This window comes from Dermacentor andersoni, chromosome 8 (assembly GCF_023375885.2).
Source record: "Dermacentor andersoni chromosome 8, qqDerAnde1_hic_scaffold, whole genome shotgun sequence".
NCBI lineage: Eukaryota > Metazoa > Arthropoda > Arachnida > Ixodida > Ixodidae > Dermacentor > Dermacentor andersoni.
In genome coordinates, this window is record NC_092821.1 from 58,149,892 (window position 1) to 58,169,701 (window position 19,810).

The window sequence follows — 19,810 nt, forward strand, 5'->3', positions numbered from 1 at the left end:
TGCAGTGAACTGTTGTGTGTATGGTATTTCACTTTGTTGTTGAGTTGCGAAGTGCGAGTATTGTTCCTACTTCATATTTATTGTTGATAATTCTAAATTGCAGATGCTGATGTCCCTGTCTTATTTATATTCTTTTATTTCTTGTCTTGTTTATTAGCATTGATGTAAGCACTCCTGCTTGGGCCCGAATAGGGCCTGCAGTATTTGTAAATAAAAGAATAGTAAATAAATAATGCTTTCGCATTAATAGCTATCGAGCAGTAATTCAGTGGTTTGCTCTCCATGGCAGTGCCGCTTTGGCCATCCGTGGCGCGGCAAAGTACCGTATGCGGAAAATTTAAGCAGTGCAGGCAACTCATGTGTTGATTACATATGCGTGGCTTCAAAAAAAAAAAGAAACTTTCAAAATGCGTGAAGTCAACAAACTTCACTTACGTCGCTTTACAATGAATCAACAGGATGCAGCATGTACATACATTATACCACGATTAAGGGGCCAAACGCAATGCGCGCAGCTCTTATTCTATGACAAGCCGCGAATAAAGCACGCCTGTCACGCGATTTTCTTTCGTGTAGCTGGCTGCTTACTGCACGGTAGAGGCTGTTAAGGTTTTTTTTTTTTTTTTTTCATTCGGAAGGTCAGACTGAAGGGTGGGAGCCTACCAGCATACGTTTAAAAAAATCAAGCCACATTCTCAAATTTATGCACAAGAACTTGGACACTTAAATATACCGAGCCAAAAAGCATCGCGCTTCAGTGGCTTCAGAAGTGCTACACACAAAAGTTATGAAGGAAAACGAGACACACAGTTAGGCGAACGATGAGTCGCAGGCAGAACATTGTAAGGAATAGGTGGGTTAAAAATAATTGAAGTGCTCATTTTGTGCTTCTTTGAGGCGTCCTTGTTCAGAGTCGTCTTGTTGAGCTTGTGACGTGGTGTCCGTGTATGTGTCAAGCAGTGGTCAATCCTGGATCATGTGGTGCAGGGCATCTAGGACGTCACAGTGGGTGCATTTGTACGAGTACTGCGCAGGATGGAGTATGTGCATCATTATTCCGTGTAAATAGGTATTTGTCTGTAGGCAGTGGAGGATGACTCCTCTTTCTGCTCAGGCAGGGTATGTGGTGAAGGGTACGTTCTTCTGTGGAGTCGGTGGTGTTGCAGAAGCTCCAAGTAGTTTAGAGTGATGTCATCAACACTGATGGCCGGCCTGGTGTGTGATGGCAGTATTCTCGCGAGGAGCTGCGTGTGCTGCCTCATTTCCTGTCACGCCCGATGGCCTGAATCCAGTTGATGTGTGTTTCGGGAAGCGGAGCGCTTGCGATGTGATTTCGAAGCATCTTGACTGTACTTTCTGATATGCATCCTTTTTGATAGTTCAGAGGTGCCACTTGGGAGTCAGGCAGGATTAGTGCTACTTCAGTGCAAGCTGTTATTGCCGAAGCGATTGCCCTTTTTTCTGTGGTCTCGGCGGATCTTGCCCAGATGGAGTGAGCTGAGAGTTTTTTTTGCCTTGGTGATCCGTGACGCTTACGGTGAAGGCGCTTCGTTTAATATACTGGGTAGCATCAGTGTATCTTATATCAGGGTCTCTCCCGTATCTCCTGCTGCTGAGAGCGCGAATTATGCTTTGCCGACGCTACTTATGGTAAGTTGGATGCACATTGCGCGGCGTACGTGCAACGCTGTACACTCCCGGAGTGCCGGTGAGTTTCTTGCTTTCTGGCCTGTTTCGGCAACGTAGCTTTCACTATAAGTTGAGGTAGCGCAAGAGTGCACGTTCGGTGGGTGTGAATTTGAGCAGCTCTAGTTGACTGATTTTGTGAGCCACGATGAGCTCTTCCTACGTGTTGTAGACGCTGAGCTTGAGGAGTTTCTCCGTTGATGGCATTGGTGGAAGGATCAAGGCTACTTTGATTGCCTTTCGAATGACGTTAAGTTTCTTGATTTCAGCCGACTTGAGTGTCAGGAGTTCCGTAGGTGATACGGCCAGTTACGAGGGCTTGGATTATCCTTAGTGTGTCTTGCTCCTTCAGTCCGCTTCTTTGGTTTGTGATCCTCTTGACGAGGTGCGTAACTTATGATAGTGTGCTCTGGAGACGCGGGAGAGTGGCCGCCCCTGATCCGTCCTTGTGGTTGAAAAGCCCCAGTATTTGAAGGACTGTAGAGATTTGGCTCCGCTGAGGAAGACGCAAGGATCGGGTTCGATATAGCTGGGTGGTCTTGCTCGTGTCCGTGTTCTCAGGACGAGAAGCTCCGACTTTTCGAGTGTGCATTGGAAAAGGCTGTCTCGGAGGTATCTTTCGATGGTATCAAATGCTTTTTGTAGATTACGTTCTTGTTGTCCGGTAGTAGGTGCTTTGGTCCAGACCGTGACGTCGCGGGCGTGAAGGGCGTGGTGTATGTTTGGGATGGCGTTGAGTTGATTTGGTAGTTTGATCATTGCGACGTTGAAAAGGATGGGCGAAATGACTTATTCTTGGGGGTTACTTTGTTGGGTAGCTGAAATTTATCGCTGCGGAAGTTACTGACGCCTACTGGGGCTATTCGGTGCGTCAGAAAGCTGCTGATGTAGTTACAGATCCGGGCTCTACAGCCTGTACCTTTGAGGTTGTGTAGTAGGGCTTCGCGGGTCACGTTGTTGAACGCGCCTTTTACGTCGATTGCTAGGATTGATTATTTGGGTCTGCGATCAAGGTAGTCGAGCAGGTCTTCGTTGAGGAGCAGGAGGACGTCCTGCGTGGACAGATGCTGTCGGAAACCGAACATGGTGTGCGGCAGGTATACGTTGTCCTTGAGATATGGTGTTAACCGGTCGTGACCTTGTGCTCGAGGAGTTTGCCCACAGGACGTGAGGGAGATGGGTGGAGGTTTTCGATACAGGGGTTTGTTGGGTTTTGGAATCATGGTGACTTCCGAATGCTTCTGGGCTGCTGGTAGGTCCCCTCTTCCCCAGCAGTCGTAGTAGTGGAGGAGAGCTGTGGGGGTCGATAGCGGGAGGTTACGTAGGAGCTTATTAGTGATTCTGACATTGCCGGAACTGCTGTTTATAGTGGGTTTGACTAAGGCTGCGTGGAGCACTGTTTGCGTAAATGTTCGATTCAGGGTTGGCCTTGTTGCACCGTCGTTTGACTTGCCGCTCGCCGACGAAGTGGGCTTGTCGCTGCTCAGTTTCTGCTGAAGCTCGCGAAACAGATCGTGCTTCGATATAGCGTGGTTGTGGATTAGTCTGCGCAGGTCTTGCCTTTGTTGCACTTTGGTATGATCGGTAGCAAAGAGAGTGCGTAGGAGGTGCAGGTTTTCTTGATGCTGAGTGTTCCTTGTGTGTTGTCACACCAGGTGTGCCAATTTTCCCTGCAAAGTTGCTCCGCGTAATCTTGGGCCTGTTTGGTGAGAAGGGCGATTCGTTGCTGAAGTTTTCTACTGAATTTCCGTCTCTTCCACCTCCTCAGGATGCTTATTTTGGCCCCCCATAGATGGAGATGTGGGTCGATTGCGGGGGTGTTGGTGCTTAGTTGCATGTTTAGTATGGCTTTCTGCGGAGATGAGAAGGCCCCTGAACTAATAGTCGATGTTGTCTATGGTTGTGTTGCCACTGAAGTGGACGCAGAAGGACTTCCAGTCTGTTAGGCGGAAAACTCCAGTCTTCGTCGGTTTCCGGTTGTGGACAACGTCTAGTTGGAGAATGTGGTGATCGCTTCTGAGCGTCGGCTCCACTCCGACCAGGGGACGTTGGCTGTGAAGGTTAGGTCCGGGTTCGTGTCCCTGGAGACGCTGTTTCCGACTCTGGTGTCCTGTAGCGGGTCGTTCCAGAGGGTCAGCCTGTGTTGTTCGGCAGTGTCGTGCACTAGGGCTCCCATTTCGGCGGTGTTTGGATAAGCCCATGCTGCATGTGAGACGTGAAAATCTTCCATGATGACAACTAGACGGCCTTTCGTACGTTTCCTAAGTTCACGGATAAAGTGGTCGAAGGGACACGACATCGCATCGGGGATGGGACGCTCACGCTGGTTCATGTTACAGGGCGCTATCTCCTTGGCGGTCTGTTCTTGGCTTCCAAGCCAGCACTCTGGTGCCAAGTTATTGCTACCACTGTCTGCATCATAGCGCTGGAAGCCGGTCCTGGACGAAACTTGCTTCACCTATTGGCAACCCGGACGTGCAACGACTACGCTCCACAGAGCGTGTGGAAGCCATAAGAGCCAGCCATCGACAACGTACCTTGGGCATGACATCGCGTAGGGAATGGCAAGTTAACGTTGATTTATGCTACAGGTCAGTTACCTGAATAATTCGGCGTGTGTTAGGAGCAGTAACTACTGTATATGCGCGGTGTCCTGCCCTGTAGAGCTTCATGATTTGTTTAAGCGGTTCTTGCTGTTGGATTCTAACATTCACAGTGCTTCATCTGCCCTTCTACTCATACTTTCTGGAGGAGTGAACCAAACCCTGGTCCAATGTCCAAACATGAAGCTGGTGCATTTGCCCAGGCTCTAGAATCCATTCGAAAGCTTGAAAGTAGTCACGCTGCTTTAATCGCGGAACTCAAGAACACGAAACAAAAGCAGGAGGCAGCAGAAAACGAAGTCAAGCTGCTCAGTGCAAAAATCATAAAATTAGGATCCGCCATTTCTTCGCATTGCACAGCCGAAGCCGGGACAAATGCTGAGGCTGTAAGCAATGTTTCCAAGCAATTGGCAGCAATAGCTTCAAGATGTAATGACGCTGAAAATAGACTACGCCGCTCGAATCTTATTTTTTGCAATAGATGATGATCCTAAAGAAATTTGGCTGCGTCTGAGCAAAAAATTTTCAAGCGTTTCTCAGAAAAACTTCGTGTTACCTCGACAGGTCAACAATTCGAGCACGTTCGCCATTTGATCAAACATTCGCAAGAAAAGTGCAGGCCAATTATAATAGCAAAGGCCACTTTTTTCAAAAACAAAGAGCGCATCTTGGCTTCAGCGTCTAAACTTAAGGGATCAACGTTTTCAATCCACGAGGAATTTTCACCCGCAACGCGACAAGCGAGGCGGAAATGAATTATTTTTACTAAAAATAAAAACAAGGCGGTTAAGTTGCATGTCGACCGAATGCTCATAGACTCTGAGACGTACACCTACGGTGTCGCAACTCATGCACTTGTCATGGTCAATAGCTCTGGCACAATACTCATGTGCACAATCACCATAAACGGAATCAAACGCATACTTCCTCATTCTGATCATTATCGTTTGCTAATACCCGTCGTATTATGTCAAAGCGCGATCTTGTTTCTTCTCTTGACGACTGCAATTCGGATTATCTTGCTTTTACCGAAACCAGGTTAAACCCTGAAATAACTGACAACGAAAATTTCCCCAGTAACACAACTTACAACATATGCAGTCGCGAATGGTATAAGAAAAGAGGGGGTGGTGTCATGATAGGAATTAAAAAGAATATCACATCTTCAGTTGTTAAAACCCATACTAACTTCGAAATCATTTGGGTGGCCTGCTTCGTATCAACCGTGAATATAATGCTCGGTAACTGTTACCGTGTGCCGGATTCTGATTTTTCCTTCCTAACTGCATTACATATAGCAGTATTAATGAAGTAATTGCTCTGTATCAGGTAGATATAATGTATCTATTCGGAGGTTTTAATCTCCCTTTAATTGACTGGTTTAATTTATCCTCATCGTGTCATATATCCGCAAGCTTTATTACCTGAACATTCGATTTTAACCTATTTCAAGTAGTTAATCACTCGACTCGTAATTCCAATCTTCCGGATTTCATTTTAACAGCAGCTCCAGAAACTGTCACACACAACTTACTTAGATGGATTCGGTGCTCACCAGCTACTCCAAGTGACCATCAAATTCCGTGCGCGTCCACCGGTTTCACCACAAAGCAAGTTAGAGACTACAATAAAGGTAATTATATCATTACTAATATGGATGAGATAGTTCAAGTGGCTGAGGAGTTCTATAGAGATTTATACAGTACGAGTGGCACCCACGATAATAATGGAAGAGAGAATAGTCTAGAGGAATTCGATATCCCACAAGTAACGCCGGAAGAAGTAAAGAAAGCCTTGGGAGCTATGCAAAGGGGGAATGCAGCTGGAGAAGATCAGGTAACAGCAGATTTGTTGAAGGATGGTGGGCAGATTGTTCTAGAAAAACTGGCCACCCTGTATACACAATGCCTCAAGACCTCAAGCGTACCGGAATCTTGGAAGAACGCTAACATAATCCTAATCCATAAGAAAGGCGACGGCAAAGACTTGAAAAATTATAGACCGATCAGCTTACTGTCCGTTGCCTACAAAGTATTTACTAAGGTAATTGCAAATAGAATCCGGAACACCTTAGACTTCCGTCAACCAAAGGACCAGGCAGGATTCCGTAAAGGCTACTCAACAATAGATCATGTTCACACTATCAATCAGGTGATAGAGAAATGTGCGGAATATAACCAACCATTATATATAGCTTTCATTGATTACGAGAAAGCGTTTGATTCAGTCGAAACCTCAGCAGTCACGGAGGCCTTGCGGAATCAGGGTGTAGACGAGCCGTATGTAAAAATACTGAAAGATATCTATAGCGGCTCCACAGCCACTGTAGTCCTCCATAAAGAAAGCAACAAAATCCCAATAAAGAAAGGCGTCAGGCAGGGAGATACGATCTCTCCAATGCTATTCACAGCGTGTTTACAGGAGGTATTCAGAGACCTGGATTGGGAAGAATTGGGGATAAGAGTAAATGGAGAATACCTTAGTAACTTGCGCTTCGCTGATGATATTGCCTTGCTTAGTAACTCAGGGGACCAAGTGCAATGCATGCGCAAAGCAGAAGGGTGGGTCTAAAAATTAATCTGCAGAAAACTAAAGTAATGTTTAACAGTCTTGGAAGAGAACAGCGGTTTACGATAGGTAGCGAGGCACTGGAAGTGGTAAGGGAATACATCTACTTAGGGCAGGTAGTGACTGCGGATCCGGATCATGAGACTCAAATAATCAGAAGAATACGAATTGGCTGGGGTGCGTTTGGCAGGCATTCTAAGATCATGAACAGCAGGTTCCCATTGTCCCTCAAAAGAAAAGTGTATAACAGCTATGTCTTACCGGTACTCACGTACGGGGCAGAAACCTGGAGGCTTACGAAAAGGGTTCTGCTTAAATTGAGGACGACGCAACGAGCTATGGAAAGAAGAATGATAGGTGTAAGGTTAAGGGATAAGAAAAGAGCAGATTGGGTGAGGGAACAAACGCGCGTTAATGACATCTTAGTTGAAATCAAGAAAAAGAAATGGGCATGGGCAGGACATGTAATGAGGAGGGAAGATAACCGATGGTCATTAAGGGTTACGGACTGGATTCCGAGGCAAGGGAAGCGTAGCAGGGGGCGGCAGAAAGTTAGGTGGGCAGATGAGATTAGGAAGTTTGGAGGGTCAACATGGCCACAATTAGTACATGACCGGGGTAGTTGGAGAAGTATGGGAGAGGCCTTTGCCCTGCAGTGGGCGTAATCAGGCTGATGATGATGATGATAGTATAATTAACTCAGAGCTAGGCAACCTTTTATCGATGTATTGGAGCCATCCTTTTACAGCAGATCTGTCTACGAAAATTGGGTTCTATTCAGAAATACGTTGTCTGCGTTAATTGAAAAGCACGTCCCTCTTGTTACTATAAGTAACGATAATTCCAATCCATGGTTTACTGCCATTCTTCACAGAATAAGAAACAAGAAAAACGCCTATATGAAAAGGCGAAGAGCGTACAAACAACATTGGCTTGGGATAGATACAAAAGCTATCTAAAAGAGTACTGCACAGCTTTCTTGGTCGCCAAGGATAAATATTTCTCAAGATCTACCAGGAATACTTGCAAGTAATCTAAGTAAATTCTGTGGCATAGATAACCCTAGTAATAAGTGCAGTAATATTTCATTGCAGGATAAAAACCGCTCACCTATTCCTGACAGTGTCCGACAGCATTCAACTCATTTTTCACATCCGTCTTTACAAGAGAAGGTAGTTCTAACATACCTATTGTACCCGATTTTGATTTCCAGTGCATGGCTCCCATCACTATCACTTTAAAAGGCGTAGTCCATCTTATAGAGAGAGAGAAAGAACTTCATTTAATCGCCTGCAGAACGACACCATGACTAAATGGCGCCGTGACGTGGTTTGGCTTTCTTGGTCGTAGCATTCCGCCGCAGCCGCGAGTCGCGGCGGAATCGTTGTACTTGTCGAAGTTTCGTCGGGGAACTTGGTGCAATCCCATAGGATGTGCGTCAGGGTGGCCCTCTCCCGCTGGCACACGCGGCACACATCACTCACATATAATTTCGGGTACAGATGATTCATTAACACTGGGGTGGGTAAGGAACCAGTTTGCAATTGTCTGAACAGCCCCGCCTCCGCTCGGCTCAGCCCAGGGTGCGAGGGTGGGAAAGTCCTTCGAGCCAGGCGGTGGAACTGTGTAAGTTCGTTGAACGTCGTCATGCGGTCCTTGGCACTACACCACTTTGGACGGTCGGTTGCAGCGGCGCGGTTGGTTAGCGCTCGCGCCACTGCGTAGATAACCTTAAGATGTCTTCATCCTTTGGCATAGATGTATAAATTATAAAATACTAAAAAAACGCAGTACTATTGTCCAGCAATATTCTTCTACACCTATTTGACCAATCCCTTACAAATGTTATGCTTCCTACAGACTGGAAGACAGCAACAGTTTGGATTCTAACATAATTGACGGCACCACAGAATATAAGTACTTAGGAGTGTTCCTTACGCCTGTGTTTAAGGAAGGTAACAAGACTTCTCGTGAAAATTACCGTCGTATGTCACTAACGTGCATTTGCTGTAAAATGTTAGAACACATTATCGCATCCCACATATATTCTCATCTTGAATATAACTTTTTTTTTTACCCGAAACAGCATGGTTTCCTAAAACAATTTTCTTGCGATACCCGACTACTAGAATCCACGTCAGACTTACTTTCATACGAACAGTAATAAACAAATTGACTGCATCTTTTTGGATTTCTCGAAAGCATTCGATCGTGTAGCCCATAGTCGCCTGATATCAGTTTTCTGCAATTAAACTTGACTCACTAATATATCATGGATTCGTAATTTTTTTTCTAATCGCGATCTGTTAACTTTTCCTCTGCCCTGTCTGACTTCACCTCCGATGTACCTCAAGGCAGTGTACTAGGACCTCTTCTCTTTTTAATTTACATTAACTACTTACTGAGTAATATAGCCTCTTCTGTACAATTATTTGCTGCTGACGACTGAATGGTATACCATTCAATTAACTGTTCTGCTGACCACGCGGCACTACAGAATGATCTTGAACATATCAGTGATTGGTGTGCTACGTGGCTCATGTCCCTAAACGAGTCAAAGTGCAAAGTAGTTTCCTTTTCTCGAACTGTCAACTCTCACTTTTCTTATAATTTGGATTCTAACATAATTGACCATACCACGGAATATAAGTGCTTAGGAGTGTTCCTTACGCACAATCTTTCATGAACTAATCACATCACCTCCATTTCGGCTAACGCCTCCAAAGCATTAGGATTTCTGGGCTGCAACTTAAGAACTGCGCCGTCACCACTAAGAAAACTAGCTTACATAACTATTGTACGGCCACAAATTGAGTACGCCTCTTGTATATGGCCTCCTCATCAAAAATACATAATCAAACTCCTGGAGAGCATCCAGAATAGAGCGAGCCGTTTCATTTCAAAAAACTATAGTAAGCAGTCAAGTGTAACCCAGATAAAAGTCGATCTTTCGTTGCAACCACTAACTACTCGCCGTGATATTTCGCGTCTATTATTATTTCATATATCCTTTCACACAGTTGGCCTATCCTTATCAAACCTGAATAAAGCATCCTCGACGTCGCAGACTGAACAATCAGTTCAGCTACACCCGAATTTATGGCAATACACACGCTTTTAATTTATCAGCTTTGCCCCGTGCGGTCCGTTTATGAAACTCTTTACCAGATAACATCGCTTGCCATTCGAAACACAGTGCATTTCACAATCTTCTAATCTATCAATATGCCGTTTCAACCATTTAACACGTCTTGCCTTTTAATTTCTTCCTGCATTTCTCTACAAGTTAAAAATGAATTTCAGTGATACTAATTTTTTACTATACTTATTACTGTATACATGCAAATACGTTTATAATATTATTATGCTATTGTGTTTACTGTTTTTTGTTATTGCTCTTCATATTTTATTTGCTAATGTCGTATTAATTTTCCATGTTGCGTGAATATTCCTTTCATTGTACTGATGTTTATTTTTCTCCAATTCTATACGAATACGTTACCGTATTTCCCCCCTTACACAATGTCTTCTCGAAGGCCTGTAAGGTATTTGTGAATAAATAAGTAAATAAATTCCAGGAGTTGGTCGTCAGGAGGGCTGTATATGCTGGCGATAAAGAGGCTTCGGTGCGTTTTTTCGTCTGGCAAAATCTCCAGTAGGGTGCGCTCGATGGGGAGGTCTTCTATTTCGTGTTCTTGTGTTGTGGGAGTTTTCTTGGTTAGGGTGGCTGTGCGCTGGGCTGTGTATGAGTGGCGTAGACTTGAAGTCGAACATTGTGGGCGTTGAGTTCCTGTAGCGCAGTGACATCGGGATGGTCCTGTTTGACGAGTTCTCGTAGGTTTGCATAGCGGAGGTGGAAGGACCGGCAATTCCATTGCCAGATGCGCAGGGTTTCTTGCGGGCTCCTCGTTGTGGTTTTAGGTGTTGCCATAATTAGGCTTTTCAGTTTCAGAGGCAGATTCACGGTTGGGTGAGATTGAGTGGGAGGCATTGTGACTGTTCGTGTGAGCCTTCTTTCTGCCTTGTTCGGTGGTGCTGAGAAGGCTGTCGAGATAAGAATTCATAACGTAATTCTTCTTTGCGTGCGCTATGAAACTGTTGACCTGGGCTGTTAGGCCAGTGACCTGGCTTGGGAGAGTGGCCACTTGATTCGTTGTGGTGGTGACTTGGGTGGGAAGGCTCGGAATCCTGTCAAGATAGACTTTGTGTTGATTTCGAGCATGGTGAGGTTGTACGTTGTGAATATATCCTCGAAGGCCAGGAGATGCTTCTGAACTATAGCTTCGATCGCGGCATCAACTGCCTCCGTGGTGTAGATCGGAGCCAGAGAAGCGTTCCAGAGTCGAAATTTCGGCCGCTAGCCAGAGCAATCGGTGGCCGGAAAGAGAAAGTCGTCACGCTTCTGTTGTAAAAAAGAATGCTGAATCAACAAGCCGCGCATCCGCCTTATGCAGCCGCTGAAGAAGCCGCGACATCAGCGACAGTTGCAAAAATCACATGCCGCTCGTCCACTAGATCTCGCTCGCGCTCCTAGGTCGAATATGGGGGCGCCTCCGAGCGCTCTGAAGTGAAAGGCGATGCTCTGAAAGAACCAGGTGAATGTGTTCCAAGCGATCGATTTCGACCAGCCGAATGAGTTGAGTGGTTGTAGGCTACAGGTGGGATTAGCCACTGGTGCTACTGGTGGCTGCTGGTGACAGCCGAATGTACCATTGTGTGTGTGCTATCTGTTTGAGCAAGTATTTCGTTTTTGTCTCTTGAATAAGATAGACAAAGAAAGCATCATATGTATGCCAAAACAGCTGAAAAAGAGCGGGTAAGGTAAAAGGCACCTTTTAGACAGAGCGATGATCAGCCACTTTTTCTGCCTGGTCTGTGATTTATTTGCCGCTTTTTTATAGTAGTAAGTGCGCCCACAACTAAAAGCGCCTATCCACGCCTGGGAGGGCCATTATTGGGCGCACTCAACTTTCTCGTGTGAGCAAGGTAATCAGAGCTACGAAGTTTTGCAGGAATCAACATTTGGACTTGTTAGCAGAAATTCATATTTGGCTTAATCAGCGCACAGGAAACGGACAGAAATATAAAGCAAGGGTTTGCCGTGTTCTCTCGCCCTGCCCATAATCTTCTGCGCGGTCTTCCAAGTGAAAGATGGTTCAGGCCAGGCACGCACCGCCCCCCCCCCCCCCCCCCCCCGAAGCTAAGCGGCATACCCCCCCACCCGCGCCACCACTCCTCACACACATTCCTAAAGCGCCGCCATATCAATCTTGAGACGTGGCAGCTATTCGGCGGTCAACATTTTGCTGCCTTTTTCACTCCTTTTGGATGGCAGTAGTTATCGGCATCTCCCGGATTTTGAAGGACAGTTTCCGCATCGATTCGGTGCCCGCGCGATTAACTCGAGATGCGTTCAGTTGTCACCATCTATTGCAACGGTCAAGCGCATCGTTGTTGCTTCGTTAGTTCAACCTTCTTTGCTTAGGATGATCCAGTGACCAGGAAAGAGGTTCAGTTCGTAGTCATCTGGTCTGTATGCTCGTGGAACGAGTTGCAGCCGGAGACAACGCCAGTTGCGTTTAACGTTTCCTTTTGCTTCATTATTTCATCGAGTGACGGCTCGCCGCGACGCTGGCATATCTTCGGAACCATACACCCGTGATATAGGTTATATAATGTGTCAAATGTCGTGCGAAACAGCGTCTATGACCAAACCCTGCAATAACCGTTAATCCCATAAGCAGTACGAATGTCACCCGTTACTTCGTCTGGTTTTTCGCTAATTGTACAGCATTTTTCATGCAAAATTGGCAACTGGAAGCAAGAGTCGCAAGGTGTTGAAAAATTAAGCGATCTACAAAGGGAGACAGCCGAGGCGACAGCCAAACAGGAAGGAAACACGGAAATTAACAAATTTAACCGTTACTTGTGAAACCATTTATGGATATCAACATCTTTTTATTTAAAGAAGTAGAGAAAACGTCGCCGGAATTGGAAAAGGATTCCGTATGTTCTGAATGACGCTTCTACCGTTATCAGTCTAGCCGCCTGACATAGCCACTTCTATGCTATGCTTCTGTGGGTGTTTTCCTAACCTTCCGCGGTGGGCTCAGTACGTCTAGAACGCAGCGTCCTGCGCTCTACGCGGTCGTATGGGACTGGCATATCCACGCATCGTTACGAAACTTCCCAAATAACAGTACAAGTCTGTTTTGGCACTTAACTTGGTAGAGCAGTAAACGAGGGATCCAAAAGAACTCTGATTGTTCCGCAAATATATATTCCTGTGTATTTCTTCCAGAGCTAACTTAAAGAAAAACCTTACTAGAAATACACTTTCACTTGTTTACTTGTTCTTAGCAGTGTTCTTACTGCGCTTCTTTCCTGCGCCAGTCCATTTGATGTGGTTCCTTGTTTGTCAAGCAAAGGAGACATCCATCTCACAGGCGTATACCTGTGAGATATACCTTATTCCATTTCTCTTTTGCGCATTTACGCGGTGTTATGGCGAACGGTTGGTATTACTCACGTTTACACTAATAAAGGTCCCCCCCCCCTCATTTGGGCAGAAAGGTTACCTTGGGTTGCGCCCCCCCCCCCCCCCCAAAAAAAAATCCTGGGTACGTGCTTGGTTCAGACTATACTCTTCCTTAAAGCCTAGTTCGTTTTCCTTTCTTCACGCTCCTTCTTTAGATTCCGGACGTTCTTCACGTTTTGTTGCTGTGTGCTCCTATTTAATGACAAGCACCTCTGCGTGGTCGCTTGCGCCTGGCCGTTGCGTTCGCGAACAGTTACTAATCCTTGGTTTGAATAGCCGACAGCGCTGCTTCAAATGTCTGCCGTTGCGAAGAAACACTACGTGACTGCCCTTCTGTAATAATTAACGAATTGACCTCAGCAGCCCCTAAGCCAGCTAAGTGGGATACCTTACGGTGATAGCAAAATCGTGGGACCGCCTCGCATGTCGCAGCAGCGGCTACAGAGCCACAAAAGCACTGCCGCGGTTCTTGAAGTCGACAGGACTGAGTGACAGGGATGAACATTACAGTTCGTCTCGGTCTACAGCGCACCAGAACTCTGTCCTCTCAACCCGTCAATGAGCTGGACTCATCAACCAGAGCACTTACGCCTTATGCTCTGCAGTGACTCCTTGAGCAGCGCATCCACCATATTCACAGAATCTCCCGACCCCAATACAACGCCTAATGTATTACCAGTGGCGAGGGCTCGGACAATGAGATGCGTGTACAATAAAGTTCACCTCTCTCCCACCTTTATTTTCTACCCTTGCCCATAGGCGCCGACTATACGGCCCCCCTCCGGAGTTTTCCCGGGGAGCAGGGCCTCCCCCCCTCCCGGGTTATGTGAAAGATGGTGCTTACATGATCGAAACGCACGTCAGGTTAGGATGTCTGCCGTAGAATTCCGGCGTCGGTCATCAAGAAAGCCACTGAAAATGCGATAAAATGGACACAGTACTGCGTACCTGCAAAAGGAGACCTATTCGAACACGTTCTCTAGGCTGGTGTTCAACAGACCTTACGAATCCATATATAATAAGGGCGCGCTGAAATCTGATGTTTTGTTTTTTTTCTTTTTTTTTGTGCGTACATCCTGATTGCCAATTCGGCTGATTTAGAGATGGTATACTTACTTTCTTAAACGCATCGTCTTTGCCTTTTCTCTACACGTTGGTCGCATCCCGGTCGGTTTATTTATTTTTTGACACTAACCAATTTTTGCGACACGTATACACTTTCATAAAAATAAAACGGTCACATTAATTTGGCTTTGATCCGAAGTAAGTTTCTGGTGCGAAATTTAGCTTCGCATGCACTCTTTCGATGCGAGCAACACCAGGATTTTGGAGCATTCTACTGCATTCTATTGCATTGCTTTTCGCATTTCGTGCGTGATCAAAGCGACGCTTCGGCCGCGTTATCAAGGGGCTTTTGTTATCAATGTGATTGTTCGGCTTTGAGAGACGGATAATAAGTGTGACCGCAGACATGAGAGGAGGGAATAGCTGCGAACCCGCGAAACCTGCTGATGATGCTCCTTCCGTAGCATTATCAAGGTGATGCGCTGCATCTTCCGGTTTGCGAGAGGCAATGCAGTTACTTTCAATCAGCTCATTTGAGGGCGCTGCTTTATGATGCGGGTGGGAGCGCACTCACGTGGTGTGCGTGCGTGTGTGTGTGTGTGTATAATATATATATATATATATATATATATATATTTGTCCCGGACCAGGACGAATTCTTCAACTATGAGGCTTTTCTTTCGAGGAACCCGTATGGGTTTCCTCTGTAGCAATTGCTACGAACGGGTGGATGTCTGATTTTCCCTTTATTCATATATATACACACACACACATGGGGGGGGGGTTCGGAAAGGTGGTCGCCCCCCCCCCCCCTCGGGAAAATGAAAACTCTCGGCCTATGCCCTTGCCACCACTTCCCCCGCGTTATGGTAACCATATGAGCCCACTCCTCGTTAATCTTTCTCTTACCTCTTTCTCACCAACCTATATACAAGATTTCTGCGACTGAGCAGAAATGACCCATCTGCCTGTATCATTCGTGCAGATAGGACCTGCACTCGTCGCTATATCCGTCTGGGGCCCTACAGGACACTACGTGGCCGTCCAATCACTGACGCCAGAAGGCCCCTTCGACATCAAAGTGGTACACAGGCTGTATTTCGAGCCAGGAGTGAGTTGGCTGCTGCGGAAGTTCTACACCATGACGCTGCGAAACATGGTATGCGATAAATTGATTTCGACGGTTCACGTGATTCACAAAGACAAGAAAAGGAAAGTTTACTAGAATGGCTGTCATCAAAACATACATTCCAAAGAGCCTGTTGGGCAAATTCGTCAAAGTTGAATACAGAGCTGAGCGCAAAACACGCACGCCCAAGAGCGAAGATGAACAGCGCCTAGCTAAGTTCCTGTTCTCTCTCTTGAGCAAACGTGTTTTGCGCTCAGTTCCCTACAAAAATAAGCAATGTTACCTATACCTTGCGGCAAACACGCATTAGACCGATAGCGTTCGTTGTCATTTATAACCTAGAAACATGTTGTGCAGTGTCATCAGCGTCAACATACGATTGTACTGTGCTAAAATTACCGCATTCTTTGTCATTTATAACGTACACACATGTTGTGCAGCGTCACTAGCGTCAACATACGATTGCACTCGGCTAAAATTACCATGAACTAAAGGCATTACGTACTGCGCTCTCACTTTCAACAGAATAGTGAAAGAACGTGATCGCGCGCTTCACTGTGATTTGTTTGTACGTCAACGCCACTTCATAGTGGCGGTCGGGCAGGGCGATAACCGGCAGCATTTGCAAGTTTAGGTTCACCTGCTGCAAACAACACTCGTCCTCCTCCTCTGACGCTGCCAAACAATTTTTCCTCGCCCTTTCGCTGTGCTGTGCGCCAAAATTTCATAGAGCATTCTTTGCTTCAAATTTGTGACAAGCGCACAAGTTCTTTACATACGCTGTATGTGCCAATTACAAAGTATATATGTGGCATATGACGCATGCAGATTGCAGTAGATATCTTACAATATTTAATTCCAATAATATTGCCGGTATGGAACCGTCAAATTTATGCATGGTGCAGGGTCACGCGTTTGTACAGCCTCATCCATGTCATTCACCTGATAACTACAGAAGGCAGCGCAAATTGCTGTCGAACAATATAGGTGATGGCGAACAACTCAGACGGCTGGAGTGCAAACCATTTTCCGCGCTGTTTGCCATGTTCAACGTAAACAAACTAGCGCAGCTTAGAACTCTCGATCGATAAGAAGTGTGAGCAACAACTGTAGGATGCGGGTCTGTGGCACCCCTTTCGGTCAACCGTAACATGCACCTCTAAATTTAACAGGACGCTGTCGTTGCCACTGCGAATGATGCAGAAATTCAGGACTGCAGCTATTATTGCGTTTTGTTCCCATGTGCGCATTCTGTAAAAGAATAGCACGTATTGCTTGTATGCCGTAATGATCTCTGTAAATACTGAATCAGTTGATTTGGCCAAGTGACCATTCCGCCGTGTAAAACCTGGAATCTTCGCCTTCTTACCGCTATTCCAACGCATGTCACCCGCTTTCTTATGAGTGTTAACGTCACGTCAGTGACCACCGATGCACAGACATTCTAATTGTGCGCTTCTCTGAAGACTATAGGTTCTGATCAACCAGGCTGCAGATCTGTGGTTATGGCTTTTCGTTCTGCTGATGGAGTTGGTTCTTCTGTGAGGTCCATATTGGCGCCCCTTCTCGAACTGTGCGGGTTGTCTCACACAGATTCTTCGCTTATTACACGTGATACAATGCAGTACTAAGAATCTCACTCGTTCTGCGGCGTTGAATGTGCACGCTTACGTCTTTTTTTACTCTTCGTAGGTGGACCGCGACGCGGCAGTGTGGAACCACAAGTTGTACCTAAACAGGCCAACGCTTGTCAAGGAAGACCAGTCGATTGCCGCCTTCCGCAAATGGTACTCACAGTTCTACAGCAGCAGCAGTCCTACGTGGCAGGAGATACGCGAGCACACCTTGGATTGGTGACCGCGGACATCCCACTGTGTCACATGAACTATGGACAGCGGGCCTGAACTTAATTGCGTGGTATACGTGAACTTATTTTCAAGCCTAGCTTCGCGGCCCGCATCCCAAATCGGGTATCCGTGCATCTTCCGGCGCTACCACTATGCGGTGGGAGACGACTGAAAAAAGAACGGACAAAGACCCAATCGGGTTTCTGCACTCAAGGCATTCGCTGCTTAGAATCATGAGGACTCGTGAATTGTGCCACCGACATTGAAAGTTTGTAGCGCGTTGCATCTTTCTATCACCTTTTGTTACCTTTATCCCTTTCCCCAACACAGAGTAGCCAGCCTGTGCTTGCACTGACAAACTTCCATGTTTTCCCCTCTCATTTTTCCCCTTAGGAATTGTCAGTTAGCTTTTTCCAATGAACCCGGCATAGCGACTGCTATTTGTCGGCACATTTACAAGGTGTACGTCCCACGTAACTCGAGCCAACATTTTAAAAATGAAGAGCGCGTCGGAAGCGAACTAAACCGGACGCATACTATTCGCAATAGGCTATAGTAGCTCAAGCAACTTTTTGTTTTCCCCATTACTAGCTAATTAATAAAGTTTATTTACCCAACTTATTATTATTGGCTGAGGATACCAAGTATAATACGCTGATTTGTAGAGCACCTTCAGAAACCACCGATCGAGTTGTTCCCTGTACGATATGTCTCGCGTAGTCCTTTTTTCCGGGTTTCTAAGGAAGCCCGCGAAATACTGAAAAAAAAAAAGCCACCTGACGGAGCGCTTGCGCAGTGGTATCGTGCTGCTCTCAAGCGTGCGTTCGGTGAACATGGTCGGCTGCATTGTGACTGGCTACGGGGAAGCGGCTGGGCGTTCTTTATCTCCTCGGCAGTGCTCGACCGGCAGCATGCATTTGCGCCGTCATCAGACGGGAGCCGCCGGCCCAGCTGCCTACAACCACCATAACGCCCTGCCGCTTCACTGTCGCCAGCCACGACGCAGCCGACCATGTTCACCGAACGCACGCTTGAGAGCAGCACGATACCACTGCGCAAGCGCACCGTCACGTGACTTTTTAAAAAATATTTCGCGGGCTTCTTTTGCCACCCGGGAGAAAGGACTACGTGAGACGTATCGTACAGGAAACAACTCTGTCGGTGGTTTCTGAAGGTGGGCTACAAATCTGCGCATCATACTTGGGGCACTCAGCCAATAATTAAAAAGTGGGGTAATTTAACATAAGTAATGAGTGAGTTATGCGGAAAACAGCAAAATTGCCTGCGTTACTATAGGCTAGTGCAAATAGCATGTGTTCGGTTCAATTCGCTTTCGACGCGCTTTTCATTTTTAAATACTTGGCTCGAGTTACGTGGAACGTACACCTTGTATACCGTTTGCAACCGCTTATTGCAACCATTGAGCGCACAGGAGCAGGCGTGCGCATTGCTGTTTGCGTTGGAGGTGGATAAGCAGCAGGGACTGCACTCAGCTTAACCGAGCAGCGTAGCACATCACGCTCGCAAAGGAGTATGCTCTGTGCGCATGCGCCTTCCGTTGCTACTTACGTGGATTGACCATCGCTTTGGTCTGCGCTGCCATGACACGACGTGACTTATATACAGCCCGTTGGATAGCTGTAAGTCACGTCTTCCAGTTCGCTCTTGTTTCCAGAAGACAGATCCAGCTCCGTGGAACCATTGTAATCAGTATATCTGTCTAAGTCATCCATATGCGCGCTCATATTTTCTACCAGTAGCACCTGGCACAATTTCTTGAATTCATTAATATCGCTTTTAATGACATTAATCAATTGTCTTAATCTCTGCTATCACTACCTGTCTATAGGTAAGCAACTCCAAGCCACGTCTTTTTGCCTTAAATCCATAAGTCCATAAATGTTCCTTACATGTCTGTTTTAACCTTTAACACTTCCTGCCTCACCTAATTATCATGCCTGCGCCTTTCCTTGACCCAGTCATTCTGTTGCACCCATCCCATATAAAGTTCTCTAACAGGCAGCTGCGTCCCTTCCGCTTCATAATCATCATCACACTCTGTTGAACACTCTGCCCCTAATAATAATAAATGATCCTAAATGAAATACCCATTTCCATGTATTTATTGTGTTTGTGCGTCAAAAATTAAAAAAAAAGTGGGCTTGGGCCGATCCCGGAGATATTGAAATACCGGGCCGACCCGCAGCTTAGGTGAAGCAGGTTTCAAGCGCTCTGTCCACAATCAATCAGTCGGTCGGTCGGTCGGTCGGTCGGTCGGTCAAAGCAAAGGTGGTTTTAAAGTGCCCAGGAATAACCTCGAGTGTCTTAGGGCCGGTGCACTCGGCAAAACAATGCACAATAAAACGGTGCGCAC

The 19,810-nt window shown here is 46.3% G+C and overlaps 1 protein-coding gene across 2 annotated transcripts in view; it reads left to right on the forward strand.

The window, feature by feature from the left end:
- LOC126526250 (cholesterol 7-desaturase nvd-like) overlaps nt 1-19,605 on the forward strand; it is a 53,169-nt gene extending 33,564 nt beyond the window's left edge. Inside the window, exons 7-8 of one of the 2 annotated variants that reach the window (XM_072289696.1) lie at nt 15,446-15,619; nt 17,282-19,605. In XM_072289696.1, the coding sequence (XP_072145797.1) occupies nt 15,446-15,619; nt 17,282-17,446 (339 nt within the window). In that variant the 3' untranslated portion in view covers nt 17,447-19,605. The remainder of the gene's footprint in view (nt 1-15,445; nt 15,620-17,281) is intronic. The other variant, XM_072289697.1, reaches the window with a different exon arrangement.
- Nucleotides 19,606-19,810: the final 205 nt, after the last annotated feature.